Source organism: Rhipicephalus microplus, chromosome 3, assembly GCF_043290135.1.
Source record: "Rhipicephalus microplus isolate Deutch F79 chromosome 3, USDA_Rmic, whole genome shotgun sequence".
In the NCBI taxonomy this organism is placed as follows: Eukaryota; Metazoa; Arthropoda; class Arachnida; order Ixodida; family Ixodidae; genus Rhipicephalus; species Rhipicephalus microplus.
The window spans coordinates 176,960,649-176,978,493 of NC_134702.1; the positions used below are offsets into that span (position 1 = coordinate 176,960,649).

The window sequence follows — 17,845 nt, forward strand, 5'->3', positions numbered from 1 at the left end:
TCTGTGGCTTTGAGGTAGTGGCCTATTGTCTGGGGTCACAATTTAGCTGGCAGTCCCAGATGAATTGTTTTATGCCCACCTGAGTGTTTCAGTGGCTCTAGACATCATTGTCAAAGGTTTCGAGGCCTCCAGGATTTAGGATATGAAATGAGGGGATTTGGGGAGAGGTCCCCTTGGCTGGTTAACTATAGCACTTTCGCAGCCACTTGACAGTCCCTACAGGCAATAGTTCTGGAGTTTCCGCAGGCATGTGTGTGCTGGCTGTAAACATCTCCGCATTCAAGCACTACAAGTGGCTATTAACATAAACTATGCTGCTGTGGACAAGGATCTAACCAAAAGCTACAAGATTGTCATTACTGTTGCATACAGGAGTTCCACAACTAAAAGAAGATTTTAGTAATACGAAGCAATAGTTGACTCTCTTCAGCCTCACTTTCCAACAATGCGCATGGGTTGGCACTATGGAGAAAATCACAACTTTTTTTCCCTTTCTTTGAAAGAAAGGACATGAAAACTTGGGTTTTGTAAGCATCGCACCGTATATTACACACACAGTGTTTGATCGATTGTAACATGACCACGATTGTAACACAAGAGGTGACATTTCATTATGTCCAAGAAAATAAAAAAAGGAATTGCGATTCTGTGTATGCAAGAGTTACATTGAGTAGCAAAATGAAAGAAAAAGAAGAAGACACTTGACATTGGAGTATATCCGACTGTCGTAGGCACAGCTCAAGACCTGTTACGAAAGGTTGACTGATAGATGGATAGATGCATTGAAAAACTTTGTTGATAAAGCACCTGCAAGGTTGCCAGCTTGGGCTCAGGCCACCCGAATAGATTACTGCTAGACAAACCATGATATATGCTTGTTCCATTTCTGATCATACTGCATGCAAAACACTGCGCCGCCACAAAGTAAATTGCCACTAGGTTCTAAAGGCATTTTTTTCTCGAGTATCGTGTTTAGATGACGGCCAAAAGCAAGCTTGCGAACAGTCTGCAGATGACACTGAGCTGACTGCGTTGAAGCACCACCGTTGCGATGAGTTTTCATTTTTGATAACACCACTGATATCCACTTTACACTGGCCTTTCATGTGCAAGTAGCCTTGGGCATTTATTTTGCGATTTATCGTTATCTCCAATGACTTCTTTCTTTAAAGACATCAATACGAGCATTTGGTGCGTTCACGCGCCGTTAAACACACCATAAATGAAAGCATGTAAGGAAACAGCTTCTGTTATAAAGTGCAAGAGCTGTGATTACCGACTATGTAAATCCTATGTGCTTGCTTAGATAACTGTCACTGGGCTGAAAGCTACCTCAGTGCTACATGAGTCACCAATTTTATTTCAAAGTGGCCCCGCCGCGGTGGTCTAGTGGCTAAGGTACTCGGCTGCTGACCCGCAGGTCGCGGGTTCGATTCCCGGCTGCGGCAGCTGCATTTCCGATGGAGGCGGAAATGTTGTAGGCCCGTGTGCTCAGATTTGGGTGCACGTTAAAGAACCCCAGGTGGTTGAAATTTCCGGAGCCCTTCACTACGGCGTCTCTCATAATCATATGATGGTTTTGGGACGTTAAACCCCACAAATCAATCATTTCAAAGTGGCTAAATCATTTCCTAAGCATTTAGCCTTCCAGAAATGTGACGCTAAAGTGGTACACTTTGCCCTTGCTTTGTGTTTCTTGTGTTGCTTGCATGGTTGATACAGGGGGAGAGGAAGGCCTTGTTGGTGTATACACTATACGAATGCATAAAGACAGAAGGAATATACTAATTGGAAATTACAAGTATGAATTCGTATTGGGTGTCTGGTAGAAGGCAGTTTTCGTCTAAGCTCTATATTAACCTTCCATTGACCATGCCTCTTTGGGGGGAAAGTCTTAGGTGCCACAAGAAATGGTAAACATGATCATTGCCTGTGACCATCCCGCGCAGTGTCGGGGACAAGTGACGCAAAAATTCACTATCACGTGATGACGTCACCGTATGACATCATCAGGGTGCTACAATTAGCAGAAATTTGTAACATTATTATGACATCACTAATTTGAGCATGACGTCATGTAACGTAAGGCCACGCAAAGCTGTTCTAGCACCCTCTTTTGGGTGTCTTGCCAAACGGGGGAGCGGTACCTTAACAAAAAGAAAATGAAGATTGCACTTGGCAGTGCCACAAGAAACCATGGCTGGTGTTCCCTGCTCCCTTAAATATCTACTGAGAAGAAGACAGCTTTCATCTTCAAGTCACCTTCGAACTTGTCTCGAGTTGGAAGTTACTCTGGCAGTAAGGGCGATTTGTTAGACTTAGAATCGGCTTGGCTTCCACCTTTCTCTGAAGTCTTATATCTACGAGAAGAGTGATTTTTTACTGCAGTGAGGCTTTTGCTATGCACTTTTTTATCCGATGTGCACTACCGTACCTGGTTATAATTATTTTCCTTAACTTTATTGCCCCTTTAACGTTACGAAAGATGCTTAGTTTGGCGATTGCAACTAACGATGACAGCAGCGTTTGCGAGGAGGCAGGAGTGGTCAAAGGAAAAGTGGAATAAGGAGGCAAGCTTCTCGCTGGTTTCTATTCCCAGTGCCATCGTTTTTCTAATCGGCCGATAAGGTGCTCACTAGCTCGGTGTCGGGAACATACTTCTTTATAGAGAGGGTTGATTCTACTTTTCTCCAACTTCTTTCACTCCAGTTTCCTCTTTCACCAACTATGCTGAGCTGTGCTCCCCCATAGGCTGCAGAAATATGTATTCTCATTTCTAAACCACTACTACATGAACATTTGCACTAACGAGCACCAGGAACATGACAACTCTCCATCATAAAACCTGGTGAGCTGCTATAGGCAGTGGTTATTCTTGGTGCCTTCTGAATTCGAAGAAAACCCTTTGATCAATTAGCATAGCTGTGATTGTTAGTGGTGAATGCAATGAAGGAAAGTGAGCAGGCAGCTCAGATGAAAGTTCCAGTACTCTTCTTTGAGGTGTTCATTGTGAATAAAGTACAGCAGTAGAAGTGCCTGCTGTAGCTCGTAAGGGAAAACAGTTGTCACTGAAAGGAATGCAAAATAGCAAGATTCACCAGGGAATGGATTTGAACTAATTTGTGGTTGGGGTTTTCACTTATCTGTCGTTTCTGCAGAACAAGTGGCGTAGGACGCATTCAATTATCGCAGTCCTCTGGATGCGGTGGCAGCCGTGAGGAGCTCTACTGGGTAGGGCTCCACGTGGCAGGCATTGTGCGTATCGGCTGCTGTGTGGAGCACTGCTCAACACTTGGCTATACCGGATGACTTTCCCTGTTTCCTTATGGCAAGTTTTCGCTACCGATGACGTTACCAAACTTTCGTCAATGCCCTGCACCCGGCACGCGGCGTGTTTTCGTTATGTCTAAGGCATCCTTCATTTCTGTCACAGAGTGTGTTTCAGCATTGTCTCCCCCTTGGGCATCATCCCTGGAATGGGTTTCATATGTAGCATGCGGAAAAAGGATGTTTGATGGTTTTCGGAAAGTTGTGTTACAGTGTTGTTTCGCACTGGTGAAGCTCTCACCTAATTCTCACTTAATAAATAAAATGTCACTTATTTCAAACGATTTCCATGGTCCTCTATTTTGTAATGTAAGTTTGAGTGGATAATGTGAAGTGTCAACTGGAGCCAGGCCGGTTAATTCGAAAACTTTGGGTGCCATGTGCCAATTCCCAGTTTCGATTACGCTGCAAATCCGCCGAAACAACCGCCCTTAGGAGGCTCAAGGCGACGCAGTGGACTGATACTAATCAGTGACAGGTGAACCACCCAAGCCTCGCTTCTGCCAGCACAAAAATGAAATGAAACAGGTGTGCCTGCAAAAAAGACATGCTTTACTGCAATACAATAGGGCACGCAGGCAGCATGTCGTATGCTTCTCCGAACGTCGGCGCATCGATCATTTTTTTTTATTTATTTATTGATACTGCGATCTTTTACAAGATCATAGCAGGGGTGGTACAAAACATAAACATAAACATCAGTGGAAACAGGCAAACAAACAATCAAAAACAAATGTAATACAAACTTATGTAACTGATAGCTGCAGTGATTCTTCTAGACAAGAGAATCAACAAAAAGCAAGGTACAAACATAGATAACAATCATTTCTGCAGTGACTCTTCAAATGCAGACAACGTATTTAGAGTAACAACATCGTTATGTAGACTGTTCCAATCCACGATAGTCCTCGGAAAAAAAGAATATTTGAAACAATTTGTTCGTTGCATCAATGGAGAGATAGTAAGATTGTGTCTCTGTCTTGTTCCGTAACCCGATGAAAAGTGAATGATATGTGATGTGTCAACTGCATAGTGACCTTTTATTAACTGGAAAAGAAATTTTAAGCGCAATATTCGATTTTGGTCCGGAATGTTTGGAAATTCGCTTTCCAAGAGAAGTTTTGTAATTGAAGTGGGACCGTACGAGTTAAATGTGAACCTAACAACCTTTTTTTGCACCCTTTCAAGTTTTTGGATATCAGTCTGAGTGAACGGGTCCCATATGACCACAGCATACTCCAGTATAGGACGGATAATGGCATTGTAAGCGAGGAGACGAATACTTGGTGTGGTTGATTTTAAAGAACGCCTTAGGAAAAAAAGTTTACGGAGAGATTTAGCTACTACAAAATCTATGTGCTTTGACCAGGATAGATTTTTTGTAATCCAGAGACCAAGGTACTTGTTTTGAGTTACTTTTGACAGAATTGCATTGTTGGTGGAGTACTGGAACAAAAGAGGTTCTTTTTTAAGGGTAATTCTCATAAAAACTGTTTTAGCGAAATTAACAGGCATCTGCCATTTGTCACACCACGAAATTACTTTTAGAAAGTTCCGATTTAGTTTAATTTGATCGTCAACTGAGGTGATCTTTTCATATAAGACACAGTCGTCGGCGTACAACCTAATGTGAACAGAAAGGTCAGTGACAATATCATTTATATATAACAGAAAAAAAAAGGCCCAAGGACGGATCCTTGAGGAACGCCTGAGTTTACAGGAGCTTGTTTAGAAGATGTATTTTTTACCGTAACAAATTGACGCCTGTTTGTTAGATATGCTGTTATCCAGTCAAGGATCTTTTTGTTTTGTAGAATACAAGTTAATTTGTGAAGTAATTTAGCATGCGAAACTTTATCGAAGGCTTTTTGAAAATCCATAAATATGGCATCCGTCTGCTTCCCTTCGTTAATTGCTTGAGCAAAGTCATGCGTAATTTCCACTAATTGAGTATTCGTTGAAAAGCCCCGCCTGAACCCATGTTGAACATTTGTTAATATTTTATGAGAATTAAGGAAGGTAATTATATGTTTATGAATAATGTGTTCTAGAATTTTACATGATGTTGATATAAGGGAAATCGGTCGGTAATTCGGAATAGATGACTTGTCTCCCGCTTTGTGTAAAGGCTTAATTTTGGCGATCTTCCAGTCATCTGGCAGTTGGCCCTCATTCAACGAATGGGTATACAAAATAAACAAATAGCGAGAACACCATTCTGCGTAGCGCTTCAAGAAGGCATTTGGAATGCCATCTGGCCCGGTTGATTTTTTAACATCCAGATTCAGCAGTAAGTCTAAAATGCCATTCTCGGAAATGACTAAGTCTGGAATACGTGGGAGCGATATTGAAAAATCAGGAAGGATGCCGTTATCACAAGTAAAAACAGACTTGAAGTGGCTGTTGAAGGCGGAACAAACTATTTCTTCATTGCATGTTCTTTGGCCGCTTATCGTGAATGAGTCAATCGAGCGAGATGTTGGCGTGATCAGCCTCCAAAATTTCTCGGGTGATGCTTTGATAAAAGTTGGAAGCGATGTTTCGTGATATCATTCCTTGTCGCGCGCAATTTGCAGTTTTAGTTCGCCCGACAGGTTAGCTATCAGCGGTGTATAAGCAGCTTTATCATGGGATTTCGCTCTTTTGCTTTTTATTCGTTTAAGTTTTCGCTGTAAATGTAGCGTTTCTCTTGTAATCCAGGGGTTCCGGCATTCAGTTTTTTTAACGATTTTCGGTATGAAACGCTCCACGCATTCAAAGACAATATCTTTAAAAGTAAGCCACAAATCATTCACACTGCTACCCGAGTGTTTAAAATCATCGTAATGAAAATCAAGGATATCTAGAATGGATTCATCGTCAGCTCGGGAAAAATTCGGAAAGGAAGTTTTTGTACAGCAGCGGTCAACACACATATCTAAAATAGTTAGCAAAACTGCCCTGTGATCCGAAATACCACTGATAACTTCACATATTGCCGTGTTTTGGATTGAGCCACTCAAAAAAAATAAGTCCAAGATCGATTTTGAACCATTTAGTTCTCTAGTGTATTCTTTAACAACCTGCAGTAAATCGAACGAAAAAACAATATCTAGCATTTCGTGATTACCATTGCTAGTAGAATGAGAAGAAAAATTTTCCCAGTCAATATTAGGCAAGCTAAAATCTCCTGACAAGATGAGTTTGTCATGTGGCTTTATATTTTCCGCAGGTAGGTTCTAAGCTTATCCAGAACACTATCAGAAGAGTTCGGGGGACGATAAACCGCACCTATAACATAACGAACTTTGCCTATATAGACTTTGCCAAATATGCCCTCAACTTCTAATATATCAGGCAATTGTTGCGGATGTAATGAGTTCTTGAAAAGTATCGCAACTCCTCCTCCTCTTCGGTCGCGGTCCTTGCGGAACACGTTATAGCCTTTTGGGACAAATTCGCTATCAAAAATTTCACTGCTTAACCACGTTTCAGTAAGTACGGCTACATCGACATTGTGCGACAGTATGAGACCCTCAAGCTGGACTGATTTGTTGACAATGCTACGGCAATTTACGTTTAAGATAATAAAAGGCGATTTCGTTTTGTTATGAAGTCATTCGGAATTTCCAGAAACCTTATAACGCTTGCCTTTTTTTTCGTCCCATCTGTATATTTTCTTGTCGATGCTTAGCTTATCAAAAATCATTTTGACCTTACTACCAGCTTCTCTTTCTTCTGCAGAACTCTGCCAGAGCTTTTTCCGAATTTCCCGCACTCTCTTAGAAAAATCTTCCGAGACCGAAAACGGGGTTCCTTTTAATTTTGGACACGACTTCAAAATCTTCACCTTGTCACGATAATCTAGGAGCCTAATTATAACCGGGCGAGCTTTCTCGTTCTTTTTTCCAAGTCTGTGGCACCTTTCGATACTGCTCGCCGAGATTTTAAGCTTCTCTTCGAAAATATTCGTTTTTATCTTCTCGACAAGTTCTTCGGGTGTTTCAGACGGGTCTTCATCGATACCGTGCAGAATCAAGTTATTTTTTCTACTCCTATTTTCTAAATCGTCAACCTTTCCCAAAAGATACGACACGTTTTTTTCTAGTCTCACTACAGTATCCTTTAGTGCACACGTATCTGTTTTCAAAGCACTTATTGCAGACAGCTGAACTTCAAGGCCATTTAAACGCTCTGTAACTGACGTGATATCTGCCTCAAGTTTCGTTTGCTTACTCAGAATTTCATTGATAGATGCTGTCATAGCAGTTTGACCAGAAAGAAGTTTAGCCAACATTTCCTTCTCGCCGGGGCCAGGGTTTGATTCAACGTCTCCGCAAATCAACAAGTTCTTAGCAAAAGTGCACACATCGAAATGTAAATTGAGAACACACAGTGGGCACGGCAGCAGAAACAAAAAACGGTCATCGCTACGATAACATTTTCCATAAGAATAGGGACTAACCTGCAGCGTACAAAGAAATGGATTGTTGAGCATCTTGCCCGTCGTGCTGCTGCCGAGCCCACTGGAGGGGATGGCTGACGTGAGGCAATTTATACGAGCTGGTAGGACCACGTGGTAGTCCGTTCCTGAGGCAGGCGCCGGCGCAGAAGATACCGCAACCGGCACGATGAATTCCTCCGCTTCACACCGGTCGCAGGCCACTTGATAAGCCTCCGTTGATGCTCTGCAGTCGACAACTCTGGACGAGGGAAGCGGTAAAGGATCCAAAGCACAGCCATGCTCCGAAAATTGCGACACAAAAAGTGAAGCAAGAACCTGCAGCGTACAAAGAAATCATCACTTACTCATTCCCTCTGAGAATACAAGTAAATTATTATAAGTCAGCTGAACACTATTCGCAGTGTATGCGAACCCCGGATTGGCGGTTGCTCCAACAATTTTCACACTTACACTGCTGGCGTAGTTCTTGCCTTCAATGCCTACTTCAAAGAGTTAGTTCGAGAACTTAAAAAAAAAAGAAATAATGTTTTCCAGGCGAAAAATTGTTGTGAATATCGTCACTCTGGTCGTTTTTTCAGGACAAAAACGTAAATATCGTCACTCTGGTCGTTAATAAATATTTATTTTACGATAAAGAATGACCATATGGTAGCTGACGTTGGGAGGAGCAGGCGATGTGCTTCCCGCGTGTCACCTGTGTTCTGCAGTGAAGCACGATTTTGTTTCTTCAGGCACACGTTTTAATTGACCACGAGACCACTTTTTAGTTAAGGAGCTTGCTCCTTCTGTTTGCTGCTTATTCTTTGTCGGCAGCGTGTACACCAGTTTTGCCTGTACACTCTTGTGGTCGTGCTCAAGATCGCCTCTCCCATGATTCCAACAATGTTTACTAAATGGCGTGCCGCCCCCCAAAATGGTAAAGTCCCCCCAAAAAAACAAAATTGGCGCCAACCATGTCCCTCACCTGTGCTTCCTCTCTCAGCAGCTGCAGCAGCGCCCCTACAGCGTACAGCAAGAAACTACAGACAGAAGCGTACTCTTTCCGGGAGCACAGGGAGGTAAGCTAGTGCAGCGCCGCCTCCTCGCCAATCTCATCGTGGAAGCAAAAAAAAAAAAAACAACATGCAACCAAGGACAGACAAGGTGGCGCTGGCATTAGCAAGGCTACCAGACATGAGGGAGAAGAGAAGCCTGCATGCAGACACGAATGGCGCCACTAAGTTAATTCTAGCGAAAATAAAGGGCGTCAGTTTTCGATGGCCCATGCGCTCCCCTCCTTGAAGTGGATTTGAAAGAAAGGGAAGTGAAGAGAAAAGTGTGTCCTGGTAACTGTTCTCGTAGGAGGTCACCTCAACAACGCCACACGGATGGATAGTGGGGGAGAGAAATGTGAGAGAGGAAAAGAGGAAGGTGTCAGTGGTGTTTGGCTCAGTCGTGCGCGAACACATGCCACCTTCCAAAGCATAGGTTTTCCAGTGAATATAACAATGCTCACTAGGTGGTGCGTCATCGCTCATTGGCGGCGCACATCGCTTTGGCACGTCTGTATTCTGTCTTTCTCAGGAGCTCACGCAGTGAGCACACTTGATGATTGCTCGGCCGCCTGTACAACCCACAAGCCAAGGCAGGAGCGCAGTGGGCTCCCAACGCAGCTGCAGCTCGGGCTCGTCGCTGAGGCCCTGGGGTGACAGCGTGAGAGGCCATTGTGACAAGGGCTAGCTTGCTTTGAAACCCAGAGCTGCGGGTTGTGTATATAAAATGTATGTAGTGCATCAAAATGTATATAGTGCATTCAATTGTAAATAAATAAAAATTGTGTAAGTAATGGATATATAACGACAATGTCACTCTATATATGATAGCAGATGTGTACGGAGGACTCGTGGGATATTTGATCATACCGGAGCAAGCTTTTCTAACATCATTCACTTCATGGATGTGGCTCGATTATTTCTTTACGTTTTTACTTGAATATTGCGCGCACCTTTTTTATAGTATAGTGGGCCCCTAAACGACATGCATGTGAGAATCGAGTACAAAAGAAAGATAAACGATTATTTTATTGGCATTGGCATTTAAAAGATGGCCACCTTTTATGTTCTTTTGAAATTTTGGCCATTGTGTCTTCTATGTGCGGCACTTCGTATGTGCGCTGAGGGCTTGTGTGTTCACATCGACAGCATGGAAGTACAGACTCTGAAGACTCGACGAGTGTACCACGATGCAGCTTAAGAGAGAAATCATCATGTGTGGCAGAGGTAGATAGAAATCGGGCTGCATCGTGGCCATTCCGAGTTCCTGAAATATGCGTGAGACTGGCGGAAACAAGCAGCAGGTTGTTGACAGCAACTTTTCACGAAAAGGCTTTAGTGGATCACTGCAGGGCCGGTTTCCGAAAATCGAAGAGCTGCTCACTGAGTTTGTGCTTGAGTAGTGAGCGACAGAGCGGCCTGTGAAGGCAGATCTGCTGCAAATCTGGGCTATGCAGTTAGCTTTAGAAAAAGGTCTAACGTGAGTGGGTTTAAAGCGAGCAGGTGCTGGCTGACAAACTGTATGAAGAGGAAAGGCTTTGCCCTATGAAGGCACACCGACATATGCCAGAAGTTGCCGGATGAGTATGCAGAAAAGCTTCTCAGTTTTCAGAGCTTCATCTTAAACTTGCGCCACAGCAAGGGATACCAGCTTGGCGAATCAGGAATGCCGATAAGACACCTTTTTACTTCGACGTGCCTAGCACCACAACTGTTAAGAAGAGGGCAAGCAATTGTGTGTGCTGACATCCAACCATCAGAAAACAAAAGTGACGGCAATGCTCTGTTGCACGTCAGATGGGCTCAAGCTTCTTTCGCACCTGATATTCAAACGGAAGATGCTCCCAGAAAGAGTCGTTTTCCCGAGTGGTGTGATCGTGTGAGCCAACGAAAATGGTGTAATCACAATGGACCTGGTCGCGGATTGGATCAATTACGTGTGGCGAAGGCAGCACAGCGCTGGTTTGGCCTGCGAGTGATCCTTGTCCTCAACGCGCTCAGGTGCCATCTGGACCAACAGATCAAAGTTAAGCTCGCCATGTGACATACAGACCTTGTCATCATACCTGGCGGCATGACATCACAACATCAACTGCCTAATGTCTGCCTGAACAAGCCGGTGAAGGACAAGATATAGGCACTGCATACCAACTGGCTGATGAATGCACGACACGATTTCAAGCCAAGCAACAAGATGAAGCGCGCCTCTCTGCAATACTTCTCTGCGTGGCTGAAGGACGCGCGGTATGTGGTTCCATCAGCCATAGTCATCAATGCATTTAGGAAATGGGTTGGTACCAAGTATGAGATGCTTTATGGTGTTGACAGCGAGGACGACTCAATCATTCCCTGCAGGGGGGCCTGCGCAAGCAGGCGTTTGCTGTGTAGCGACACCAGGGACCCGAGCTAACGGGGGAGTTTTGGCTCCCTCCCACGCCTAGTCGTGCGTGGCTTTGCCGTGTCCGGGGAAAAAGGAATCCTGGGGGTTGAGCCGACGGTGGGTGATTGGACCTGAAGATCCCTCCGGCGGAGGCAACGCACCCCTTTTGGGCCCTGCTTCACGTACACGACTCCCCTGGGCTCACCCACCCAGGGAAATCGGCCGTCGCCTTTTCCTATCTCTCTCTCCCTACATCTTTGTCTTTCTTACTTTTCTAGCTTTCTGTCTATTTCTCTCTTCTGCTTACTTCCAATTTTCTCGGCGGCAAGGGTTAACCCCGTGCAAATAGCCTACCTTGGCCTAGGCGTATTGGGTTATGGCAGAGTTGTACGACTGACGTCTGCAAGCTTTCAGCATCCGCAAACTTGCAGCGTCCACTCGTTGGGCTCCGTAGTGGGTGGCCGCCAACGCTGCTGATCAACATACAATTAGCATGCATACAGCATTCCCTTTACTTAGTGATCGTGTCTTCTCAAAGCGGGTACACACCGAAGATATCAATTTTTTCATCCGGCCACGACAAATATATCCTCATTTCCACGTTATACACTGCGAGAAAACTAACAAGCAAGCCATAACTGTATCTCCCTTCGTAGTGGCTAGGTGCTTAACCGAAACTCTCGGTGCCGGGTACAAGGTTACCAAAATGGCCAGCAGAGATCTACTCCTGAGATACGTGACAAGGACCAATTCGAAAAACTGAACACCCTCACAATGTTTTGAGACACACCTATCAGTATTACGCCGCACAGGTCCATGAACTCATCTCGCGGGGTAGTATCGGACGCAGATTCGCTTGACTTGACCGAAGCTGAACTTCTGGAAGGATGGAAGAGCCAGAATGTGACAAGCGTACAGCGTATTAAGATAAGAAGAGATCAAAAGGAAATACCAACCAAACACTTAGTACTGACCTTTGCTTCGAGCGATTTGCCGGAAACCATTCAAACTGGGTATACAAAGACATCCGTGAGGCCATATATTCCCAACCCCCGCCGTTGCTTGCAATGTCAGAGATATGGCCACGGCTCGCAAAGCTGTCGTGGCCAGAAAACTTGTGCTCGGTGTGGAGTCGTGGGCCATGCGTCCGACAACTGCGAAGCACGTTCACACTGTGTGAACTGTGGCGGTAATCATGCCGCGTACTCACGTTCCTGTTCTTTCTGGAAAAAAGAAAAACAGATCATCACTTTAAAAATAAAAGAAAACATTACATTTAAAGAAGCAAGAAGGAGAGTCTCGCCATTTTATGGCCCCACATATGCTGATGCGGCGCGCCAGAAGGAAGCGTCGCACCAGCCTTCGCCACTCCTTCGGCTTGCGCAGAGCGAGCCATTGGCTGTGGCGCCTGCCCCCAAGGCGGCAGTAGTTGAGTCTACTCCGCCTACTATTGAACAGAGACCAGAGACTCCAGGGTCCTCGGGTCTCAAGGCCTCACCTCGCCAGGCGAGGCCCAAGCTTCGAAAAACCAGCTCGCATGAGGGGGCATCCAGTGTTTCCGAGGAGGCAATGGATACGGGGGCACCCCTGGTGCCAAAAGAGCGGCGCGGCTCTCTGGAGCGCGCCAAGAACTAATAAGCTGTTAACAGGTCCTGATGATAGTCCTGTTACTTGACCTCGACCTTTCAGCTTAAACAAGTCACTCCCTTAATGTACACACAGCACTACTTTACTTTCAATATGGAAACACAAATTATACATTGGAACGTCAGAGGACTGCTTAAAAACCTCGACGACGTTCAAGAGCTTTCATAGAAACACTCAGCTCAAGTGCTGTGTGTACAGGAAACACACCTAAAATCCTCCAATACAAATTTTTTACGTGCTTACGTCATATACCGAAAGATGATGCTGTGGCGTCATACGGTGGTGTAGCCATTATCATTAATCAAGGAGTAGCGTGTACACATTTACCACTCCAGACATCCCTTGAGGCGGTGGCTGTTCGAGCGGTACTTTTAAACAAACTCGTCACCATCTGCTCTTTGTACAAACCTCCCCACCGCCATCTTGAAAGACGTGAATTCCAGTCTTTGATAGACGAACTGCCTGCACTCTATTTGCTTCTTGGGGACCGAAATGCACATAGTGGACTGTGGGGCGATTCTCGCTGTGATTCACGAGGTGGTCGTCTCATTGAACCATTTCTCTTCTCTTTCGGTGCCTGTCTGTTGAATAGGAAAGAGCCAACCTACTATAACGTTGCCAACAAAACTTACTCGTCTATAGACCTCAGCATCGTATCACCTTCACTTCTACCCCTACTGAAACGGAAAATCATAAATAATCCATATGGAAGTGACCATTTTCCTGTAGTGTTGAGTTCACAAATAACATATGAATGTCCTCTACATGTTCCCAAATGGCTGATAAACAAAGCAGACTGGGAACAGTTTCATAACACTGCACGTTTAAGTTGGACAGACATATGAAGGTTAAACATAGATGAAGCTGTGCAGTACTTCACAGCTTTTCTAAGTGACATAGCAGCCAAGTGCATACCGCAAACGTCTGGAATGCCCGGCAAACGACACGTCCCATGGTGGAACACAGAGTGTCGTAATGCGCGAAACGAACAGAACAGGGCATGGAGGTTTCTTCGAAACTCACCAACAGCCGAAAATCTTGACACCTTCAAGAAAATAAAGTCTCAAGGCAGGAGAACGCGTCGGCAGGCCAGAAAAGAAAGCTGGCAGAAGTTTTTGTCATGGATCAATTCATACTCACAGGAGGCTAATGTATGGAACATGGTCGGTAGCATAGCAGGAAAACAAGTACACGCACTTTCACTCGTAAACACTCAGGGTGATATCTTGGAAGATCAGGCAAACTTCCTCGGTGCACACTTTGAACAGGTGTCCAGCTTGTCCCACTATACTGACACTTTCCAAAATTACAGAACAAGAATAGAAAAGCAGAAACTCGAACACAATTGCACTAGATACGAGGCATATAACCCAGCTTTCAGTATAGCTGAGCTCGTAACATCTCTAAACTCCTTCAGTACATCTGCCCCAGGTTCTGACCGTGTGGTGTATGAAATGTTAAAAAACCTGCCAGCTGAAACACGAAAAACCTTACTTTGTTTGTACAATGCTATCTGGTTTTCTGGCACTATCCGTACCTCTTGGAAAGAGGCTATTATTATTCCCATTTTGGAAGAGGGGCAAGGACCCTTCTTTAGCTTCGAGTTATAGGCCCATTGCACTTACAAGCTGCTTGTGCAAAGTCTTTGAAAAAATAATAAACTGCCGACTTCTACCTTTCCTTGAAACAAACAAAATACTCGACCCATTTCAGTGCGGGTTTCGAGAGAGTAGATTCACCACAGACCACCTTGTTTGTATTGAGGTACAGATCAGAGACGTCTTCGTCCATAAACAATATTTTCTCTCTGTGTTCCTCGATATCGAAAAGGCTTATGATACAACATGACGATTTGGAATTCTCAGAGACCTGTCCCACCTTGGTGTACGCGGAAGAATGTTTCACATAATCGAAAGTTACCTGTCAAACCGGACATTCCATGTCCAAGTGGGCACGGTTTTTTCCCAAACATTTTTCCAGGAAACAGGCGTGCCACAAGGTGGTGTACTTAGCTGCACGCTTTTTCTCATTAAAATGAATTCCTTGCACTTGTCCATCCCTCGCAATATGTTTTATTGTACATATGTCGATCATGTCCAGCTTGGCTTCCGATCTTGCAATCTGGCAATGTGTGAGCGGCAGGTTCAGTTAGGTTTAAACAAGGCCTCGAAATGGGCAGAGGAAAACTGATTCCGACTGACCCCCTCAAAAAAGCATGTGTGTCTTGTTCTCCCGACAGAGAGGCATGCACTCAGAACCCGACAATGAACTGAACGGTCAATGTCTTTCTGTTAATGCGGAGCATAAATTCTTAGGCTTAATCTTGGACAACAAGTTGACCTTCGTACCGCACATCAGGTATTTAAAAACAAAATATTTAAAAGGCATGAATGTACTGGCACGTACTACGTAGGGTAGGGACAGGCAATGTCTCATGAATTTGTATAGAAGCCTCATTCGCACCCGCTTAGATTATGGGGCCGTTGTTTATCAGTCTGCGACTCAAAGTGCTTTGAAGACGCTGGACCCCGTGCACCATTTGGGCACCCGCATTTCTTTGGGTGCTTTTCGCACCAGCCCCGTAAAAAGCCTTTACATTGAGTCAAATGAGTGGTCGCTTCATCTGCAGAGAACTTACATGTCCTTTGTTTATTTCCTTAAGGTGAAAGCAGACAAGAAGCACCCCTCATACTCTACTAATAATGATTTGTCTAGCTTCATTCTGTTTCAAAACAGGCCTTCGATGAGGCAGCCCTTCTCAGTTCGCCTGAAGGGTCTAGCTGAGGAAACTGGAGTGTCACTCTAACACAGTTTAATGGCTCCTGTAGCATACCCGCCACCGTGGCAGTGGCAGACTTTAGACTGCGATGTGTCTTTTCTAGAAGTTACAAAATATGCGCCTATGGCCCATATCCGAACATACTTCCTGGAACTTCAACACAAATACACATGTTCTGAGTTGTTTACAGATGCCCCCAAGTCTAACTCCTCTGTGTCCTACGCTGCTGTTGGCCCATTTTTTTCGGATGCTGGCCCTCTACATCCAGGCACAAGTATCTTCACAGCGAAAGCTTATGCGATACTTGTGGCGGCTAAACACATCAAGCAATTACAAATACAAAAAGCAGTAATTTATACGGACTCCCTCATTGTGGTAATGACTCTGCACACTCTTAAAAAACAAAAAAACCCAGTCCTTGTCTCACTTTACTCCATTTTATGCATACTCTACACACTCAAACAACATGTTGTAGTGTGCTGGGTGCCAGGGCACTGTCAGATCCAAGGCAACGTGAGGGCGGATCAGCTCGCTGCATCCGTCCACAAAAGCACTGCCCCTATGTCCATATCAATCCCGGCCCTTGATCTTAAGCCATCTCTCAAACGAAACCTCAGGGACTACTAGCAGAGCAAGTGGGATAAACACAAAACAAACTACACATTATTAAGCCACACCTTGGTCATTGGCTGTCAGTATTAAAATTGCGTCATACAAAGGTAATACTAACGAGGCTAAGGATAGGACACACATACACGACACACACACATATCTTTTGTCCCGTGGCGATCCACCATTGTGCGACAGATGTGGTGAAGCATTAACGGTCCTTCACGTGTTAATCCTGTGCAAACAGAAACTCTAAGAAAACAACATTTTCCATTACCCTACCGACAACATATACCTTTACAACCTGCAATGTTTGTCGGGAGGGAACCACTTCTTAGTCATAAATCATTGTTAGCGTTCTTAAAAGAAATTCATAGTTTTCATATCATATACCCGGGCATTCCATAGCACGACCTCTGCAGAGAGGTTTTTGCTGCGGTGGCTACACAAGAAAGCCCTTGCCTCACGGCCCTTGGACGCAAGGGTATGAACGAGTGAGGCACTTGTGCTAATGCCATACATGTCCACCATCGTTTTTTATTATTACCAACTTTTGTCATCTATTCACACCACAGACACCTTTCTCACGGCATGGTCATGATTTTATTACTTATATGTTTTTACTCACCTTACCGCGAGGAACTTTATGGCCCTTATACAACCGCTTATCACAATCATTGTCCATATTTTTAGTAAGACGAACTAGCGCTCTTTGGGCGTGAAATTGCCCTTGCGCCACGAAACATCAAACATCATCATCATCAACGACTGAACCATTACGCGACTCGTATCACTGCCTCAGTGGTGGCAGTTTTAGTGGCAGGTCCGGCTGCTTGATTTTGTGTTTTATTTTTAGCAATCTTAGTGCTTTAAAACCCAAACTCTTGTTCCTCTGAATGTGCAAAGGCTGACTCCTAAGCATGTCTTTTTAACACGATAGCACTAGGGCTCGAGTCGCAGAAATTCTGTCGTCGCTGTCGGCACTGTTGGTTATGAGCGAAAAATTGGCCATGAGCGAAAAACGGAGAAGGAAACTAATATAATGAAGAATAAAATTTTCGGTTTCACCTAGGATTGAACCCGGGCCGTTCACGTGGCAAGCAGGTGTATTACCATAAAGCCACAAAGTTACTTGCAGCTGCTTTGGGAAAAAAACACTACATAAATGCCATGATGTGAAAGGAGTCTCCTTAACGTATTTTTTTCGACAGGTGTCACGATGAAAACGAGCCATTTGGCGATTTGTAGGTGCGTTTGGGTGGCCATTAAACTATGTCGAAAAGGCCGGGATAGTGCAGACATCGCCGCTAAAAACACACAGGATTTTTTAACTCTAAAAATGGACAACTATGTCCATCTTTTGGAAAACATATCATGTCTTTCCGGAGGGGTCGATCAAGCAAACAGCAAACGTTAGATACTGTGCTGCCATATGTAAGGCATTGGAGACTCCTTATCGCCTCCAAAATGGCGAGCGCGCGTTGTGAATCTTGGAGGCCATGTGACATGGGCACATACTTGGAACACGTGGCCAGCCTATAGCATTATTCAGATACATTGAAACAGTACAAAGAGAGAATAGAAAGACAAAAACTTGAACCGAACTGTGGAAAAAAAACAAGCCATAC

The 17,845-nt window shown here is 44.5% G+C and overlaps 1 protein-coding gene across 4 annotated transcripts in view; it reads left to right on the forward strand.

Moving 5' to 3' along the window:
* LOC142804055 (uncharacterized) overlaps nucleotides 1–17,845 on the forward strand; it is a 38,022-nt gene that overhangs the window by 6,485 nt on the left and 13,692 nt on the right. Inside the window, exon 4 of one of the 4 annotated variants that reach the window (XM_075890573.1) lies at nucleotides 3,159–3,611. The exons of the other annotated variants lie outside the window; for them this stretch is intronic. Coding sequence (XP_075746688.1) covers nucleotides 3,159–3,172 — 14 coding nt within the window. The 3' untranslated portion in view covers nucleotides 3,173–3,611. Of the gene's footprint in view, nucleotides 1–3,158; nucleotides 3,612–17,845 lie in introns of those variants that run through there. 4 annotated transcript variants of the gene reach the window in all.